At 59.1% G+C, this 5,576-nt stretch overlaps 1 protein-coding gene and 1 long non-coding RNA gene across 2 annotated transcripts; both read left to right on the top strand.

Moving 5' to 3' along the window:
- Nucleotides 1-1,808, top strand: CDKN1C (cyclin dependent kinase inhibitor 1C). Its single transcript, XM_038765389.1, has 3 exons — nt 1-546; nt 1,163-1,197; nt 1,803-1,808. The coding sequence occupies exons 1-3, from the start codon at nt 111-113 to the stop codon at nt 1,806-1,808; spliced, it is 477 nt and encodes a 158-aa protein (XP_038621317.1). The 5' UTR covers nt 1-110.
- Nucleotides 1,809-1,850: 42 nt separating this feature from the next.
- Nucleotides 1,851-4,681, top strand: LOC119943656. The gene is made up of 2 exons (XR_005455679.1): nt 1,851-2,112; nt 3,774-4,681. It is a non-coding gene; the product is annotated as an uncharacterized LOC119943656 (long non-coding RNA).
- Nucleotides 4,682-5,576: the final 895 nt, after the last annotated feature.

The following is a 5,576-nucleotide window of genomic DNA, read 5'->3' as shown; positions in this document are numbered from 1 at the left end:
CTTTATTTTCCTTCTTCACTGCCCTTCATTTCCCTTCTTTACTTTTTCCTCCTTCTCCGTTTCCCCCGTCTTCGGCTCCCCCTCGGGGTCCCCGGCCCCCCGCCCGCCCCATGTCGGAGGTGCGGCTGTGGGTGGCGCGTCCCCCCGGGCGGGGCGGGCCGGTCCCGGGGGTCCCGGGGGTCCCGGGGTCCCCGGGGGTCCGGCGGCGGCTCTTCGGGCCGGTGGAGCCGGCGGAGCTGGGGCGGGAGGTGCGGGCCCTCCTGGCCGAGCTCAGCGCCCAGGCCCGGGCCCGCTGGGACTTCGACTTCGAGGCGGACAGGCCCCTGGACCCCCGCGGCCCCGGCGGCGGGCCCGGGCCCCGCCTGCTCTGGGAGGCGGAGGACGGGGCCGCCCTGCCCGCCTTCTACCGGGAGACCGTCCACCGGGCCCGGCCCCCGACCCCCCCCCCCGGGACGGGACCCCCGGACGGGGACCCCCGGAGGGAGCCCCCGCAGCCCCCCGACCGGGACAACGGCCCCCGGACGGCCCCCGGGCCCTTCCTCACAGGTGCGACCCCTCCCCCAAACGGTCACCCCCTTTCTCCTCCTCCCTCTCCCCCAGGGGTCACCCCTCTTTCTCCTCCTTATCCATTCATTCATTCACTCCTTTTCCCCTGCGCCCCCTCCCCAAAGGGTCACCCCCTTTCTCCTCCTCCCCCTCCCCAAGGTGTCTCCCCTCTTTCTCCTCCTCCCCCAAGGGTCACCCCCTTTCTCCTACTCCCCCTCCCCCAAGGGTCACCCCCTTTCTCCTACTCCCCCTCCCCCAAGGGTCTCCCCTCTTTCCCCTCCTCCCCCTCCACAAGGGGTCTCCCCCCTTTCTCCTCCTCCCCCTCCCCAAGGGGTCTCCCCCCTTTCTCCTCCTCCCTCTCCCCCAAGGGTCACCCCTCTTTCTCCTCCTTATCCATTCATTCATTCACTCCTTTCCCCCTGCGCCCCCTCCCCAAAGGGTCACCCCTTTTCTCCTCCCCCTCCCCAAGGTGTCTCCCCTCTTTCTCCTCCTCCCCCTCCCCAAGGGGTCTCCACCATTTCTCCTCCTCCTTCTCCCCCAAGGTGCCTCCCTTCTTTCTCCTCCTCCCCCTACCCCAAGGGTCTCCCCTCTTTCTCCTCTTTCCACTCCCCCAAAGGGTCACCCCTCTTTTTCCTCCTCTCCCTCCTCAAGGTGTTTCCCGTCTTTCTCCTCTTCCCTCTCCCTTTTTCTCCCCCTCCCCCAAGGGTATCCCTTCTTTCTCCTTTTCCCCCTCCCCCAAGTGTCACCCCCTTTCTCCTCCTCCCCCTCCTCAAGGGGTCTCCCCTCTTTCTCCTCCTCCCCCTCCCCAAAGGATCACCCCTCTTTCTCCTCTTCCTCCCCTGTGCCCCCTCCCCAAAGGGACTCCCCACTTTCTCCTCCTCCTCCCCGGAGTCCCCTCTCCAAAGGGTCACCCCTCTTTCTCCTCCCCTGCGCCCCCTCCCCAAAGAGTCACCCCTCTTTCTCATCCTCCTCTTCCTCCCCTGCGCCCCCTCCCCAAAGGGACTCCCCGCTTTCTTCCCCTCCTCCCCGGAGTCCCCTCCCCAAAGGGTCACCCCTCTTCCTCCTCCTCCTCCTCCTTCCCCTCCCCAAAGGGTCACCCTTCCTTCTCCTCCCCTGTGCCCCCTCCCCAAAGGGTCACCCCTCGTTTCTCCTCCCCGCCCCGGGGGACTGTGGTGTGGGTTTTTTTTTGGGGGGGTCCCCCTCTGTCTCCCCTCTGAGGGTCAGCCCAATTCCCGCCCCCCCCCCCCCCCCACCAGTCCTGATTGGGGCCTACTGCGGGCAGGACTGGTTGTGGGGGGCTTCGAAGGCGCCGTAAACAAAGCTGACCCGTTGCGGACCCCGGAGTAGGGTGGGGCCAACGCCTCCCCCTCCCCAAATCTCCCCCTTCCCCTTCCTCCTCCTCCTCCTCCTCCTCCTGATGGCCCCCCGGCCTGACCCGCCCGCAGACTCCCTGGTCAAGCGGAAGAGGCCTGCGGACCCCAAGACGGCCGGAGACCCCCTGGAAGGCGCCCCCGGACCCCCCGCCCCCAAAGAGAAGACCCCCAGGAAGAGGCTCCGGTGAGCGAGGTGAGCGACCTCCGCGCCCCCCCACATCCCCCCCCAATCCCCCCACATCCCCTTCAACCTCGGAACTGCGCGGCGGCGGAGGAGGAGGACCGGGCCGGATTGGAAAGGGGGTTTGCGCGTTGTAGGGGGAGGCAAAGGGGGGGATTGCGCGTTGTAGGGAGGAGGAAAGGGGGGATTGCGTGTTGGAGCGGGGAGGAAAGGGGGATTGGGCGTTGTAGCAGGGAGGAAAGGGGGATTGCGCGTTGCAGGGGGGGAAAAGAGGGGTTGCGCGTTGGAGGGGGAGGAAAAGGGGGTTTGCGTTTTGTGCCGGGGGAGGAAAGGGGGATTGTGCGTTGTAGTGGTGGAGGAAAAGGGGTTTGCGCGTTGTAGCGGTGGAGGAAAAGGGGATTGCGCGTTGTAGCGGTGGAGGAAAAGGGGGTTGCGCGTTGTAGCGGGGGAGGAAAAGGGGGGTTGCGCGTTGTAGCGGGGGAGGAAAAGGGGGTTGCGCGTTGTAGCGGGGGAGGAAAGGGGGCTTGGGTGTTGTAGCGGGGGAGGAAAAGGGGGCTTGCGCGTTGTAGCGGGGGAGGAAAAGGGGGCTTGCGCGTTGTAGCGGGGGAGGAAAAGGGGGCTTGCGCGTTGTAGCGGGGGAGGAAAAGGGGGCTTGCGCGTTGTAGCGGGGAAGGAAAGGGGGCTTGCCCGTTGTAGCAGGGAGGAAAGGGGGATTGTGCGTTTTGGGGAGGAAAAGGGGGTTGCGCGTTGTAGCGGGGGAGGAAAGGGGGGGTTGTGTGTTGTAGCAGGGAGGAAAGGGGGATTGTGTGGTGTAGCGGGGAGGAAAGGGGGTTTGCGCGTTGTAGTGGTGGAGGAAAAGGGGGTTGCGCGTTGTAGTGGTGGAGGAAAAGGGGGTTGCGCGTTGTAGCGGAGGAGGAAAAGGGGGTTGCGTGTTGTAGCGGGGGAGGAAACGGGATTTGCGCGTTGTAGCGGGGGAGGAAAAGGGTTTTCCCGTTGTAGCGGGGGAGGAAAAGGGTTTTGCCCGTTGTAGCGGGGGAGGAAAAGGGTTTTGCCCGTTGTAGCGGGGGAGGAAAAGGGTTTTGCCCGCTGTAGCGGGGGAGGAAAAGGGTATTGCCCGTTGTAGCGGGGGAGGAAAAGGGTATTGCCCGTTGTAGCGGGGGAGGAAAAGGGAGTTGCGCGTTGTAACGGAGAAGGAAAAGGGAGAATTGCGTGTTGTAGCTGAGGAGGAAAAGGGGTTTGTGCGTTGTAGCGGGGGAGGATGGGGGATTGCTTGTTGTAGCCGGGGGGAAGGGGTTGCGCGTTGTCACGGGGGGGGGGGGGAGGGAAAGGGGGGGTTTCGCGTTGTAGCAGGGGAGGAAAGGGAGGTTTCACGTTGTAGCAGGGGTGGATGGGCGATTGCTTGTTGCAGGGGAAGAAAGGGAGATTGCGCGTTATAGCAGAGGAGGGGGTTGGGCGGTTAGAGTGGGGGTTGGCTCCTCTGGGCCTCGGGGGGCCCCCCTGATTCACCCCACTGCACTTTGGTCCATATCCCGAACATTTTTACACGTCGTCCTGTCCGTCGTTACGGGCAGGGAGCCGATCTCTGTATTGTCCCTCTCCTAAGCGCTTAGTACAGCGCTCTGCACACAGTAGCACCCAATAAATAGGACTGATGGAGTCTCCCTTCCCCGCAGGTTGGCGTTCGAAGCTGTGGGAATCGAGTCCAGGCGCGGCCTTGGCGTCACCCAGAAAGGAGGGCCCAGTCCAGCCTAGTTGGGCCTGGTCCGGCCAGTCTGCTCCAGTCCGGCCCAGTCCGGCCCAGTCTGGACCAGTGCGGCCCGGCCTGCCCCAGTCAGGCCCGGCCTAGTCAGCCTGGTCCGGCCAGTGTGCCCCAGTCCTGCCCAGTCTGGACAAGTGCGGCCCAGCCTAGTCAGCCTGGTCCGGCCAGTGTGCCCCAGTCCTGCCCAGTCTGGACCAGTGTGGCCCAGTCTGTGTGGGAAGGACCCGACTCCTGACCTGGATGTAGCAAACCGGTGGCCTCAGCTCGCCGAGCAGTGTTAAAAGCTGACACCAATTGTGCAATGTATTTGAGGTTTCTCTCTGATCCAGAAACGTCACGTAAGTACTCTTCCCGTCATCTCTGGGTGAACACTGGCTTTCAGAGTGCAAAGCTTTAAGAGTCTTTTATATAAAATGTTTAATCACCCTCGAACTCAGTGCAAAAAAAAGAAAAAAAAATGTATATCTGTACAAAGGTGGGGTTTTTTTAAAGTTATACTAACTTATATTTCTATTTATGTTGGAATCCCGGAGAACGGTGGGAACGTTCCTAGTTCAGTTATTTGGGTTATGCCAAAGGATGCTATTACCTGCTTCTGTTTATTTACAAAATGTAAATTTATTTTTATAGTGGGGGATTTTTTTTGTTGTCGTCGTTTTGTTTCTGCATTCGCCTGATGTAGCTGTGACTCCAACGTTTTGAAGGTTGTTTGTTTTTTACTTGAAGACAGTTCTCTCCCCAGGCACTCCTTGTGTTCATCCGTTCCCCCTCTCTGCTGTCGCAATAACGCCACAAATTTCAAATAAAAAAAGTCCAAAAATACTCTTCGTTTCACCTGGCATCGCTGGAAGCTCGGGGGCCGCTAGCGTCTGGGAGGGTCGGGTGGCCCAGTGGACCAACGCTCGCCAGGGTGTCTGGCAGCGGATGCTCAATGGTATTGATTGAGAAGCAGCGCAGCTTATTCATAATAATAATAATAATAATAATAATAAATCAATCAATCGTATTGAGCGCTTACTATGTGCAGAGCACTGTACTAAGCGCTTGGGAAGTCCAAGTTAGCAACATATAGAGATGGTCCCTACCCAACAATCAATCAATCGTATTTATTGAGCGCTTACTGTGTGCAGAGCACTGGACTAAGCGCTTGGGAAGTCCAAGTTGGCAACATATAGAGACAGTCCCTACGCAACAGTGGGCTCACAGTCTAGAAGGGGGAGACAGAGAACAAAACCAAACATATTAACAAAATAAAATAGAATAGATATGTACAAGTAAAATGGGTAATAAATATGTACGAACATATATACAGGTGCTGTGGGGAAGGGCAGGAGGTAAGACGGGGTGGATGGAGAGGGGGAAGAGGGGGAGAGAAAGGAGGGGGCTCAGTCTGGGAATCAATCCATCGTATTTATTGAGCGCTTACTGTGTGCAGAGCACTGGACTAAGCGCTTGGGAAGTCCAAGTTGGCAACATATAGAGACAGACCCTACCCAACAGTGGGCTCACAGTCTAGAAGGGGGAGACAGAGAACAAAACCAAACATATTAACAAAATAGAATAGATATGTACAAGTAAAATAGGGTATTAAATATGTACGAACGTATATACACAGTCTAGAAGGGGGAGACAGAGAACAAAACAAAACATATTAACAAAATGATGGCATTTATTAAGCATTTACTATGTGCAAAGCACTATTCTAAGCTCTGGGAAG

This window comes from Tachyglossus aculeatus, chromosome 22, assembly GCF_015852505.1.
Source record: "Tachyglossus aculeatus isolate mTacAcu1 chromosome 22, mTacAcu1.pri, whole genome shotgun sequence".
NCBI classification, from domain to species: Eukaryota; Metazoa; Chordata; class Mammalia; order Monotremata; family Tachyglossidae; genus Tachyglossus; species Tachyglossus aculeatus.
The sequence above is the reverse complement of the archived record's forward strand: the minus strand, read 5'-3'. Positions and strand labels throughout refer to the sequence as shown.

Coding starts and splice junctions, on each gene's coding strand:
- CDKN1C (XM_038765389.1), top strand. CDS start 111: ATGTCGGAGGTGCGGCTGTGGGTGGCGCGTCCCCCCGGGCGGGGCGGG. Junction 547..1,162: donor CCCCGGGCCCTTCCTCACAG/GTGCGACCCCTC, acceptor ACTCCCCCAAAG/GGTCACCCCTCTTTTTCCTC.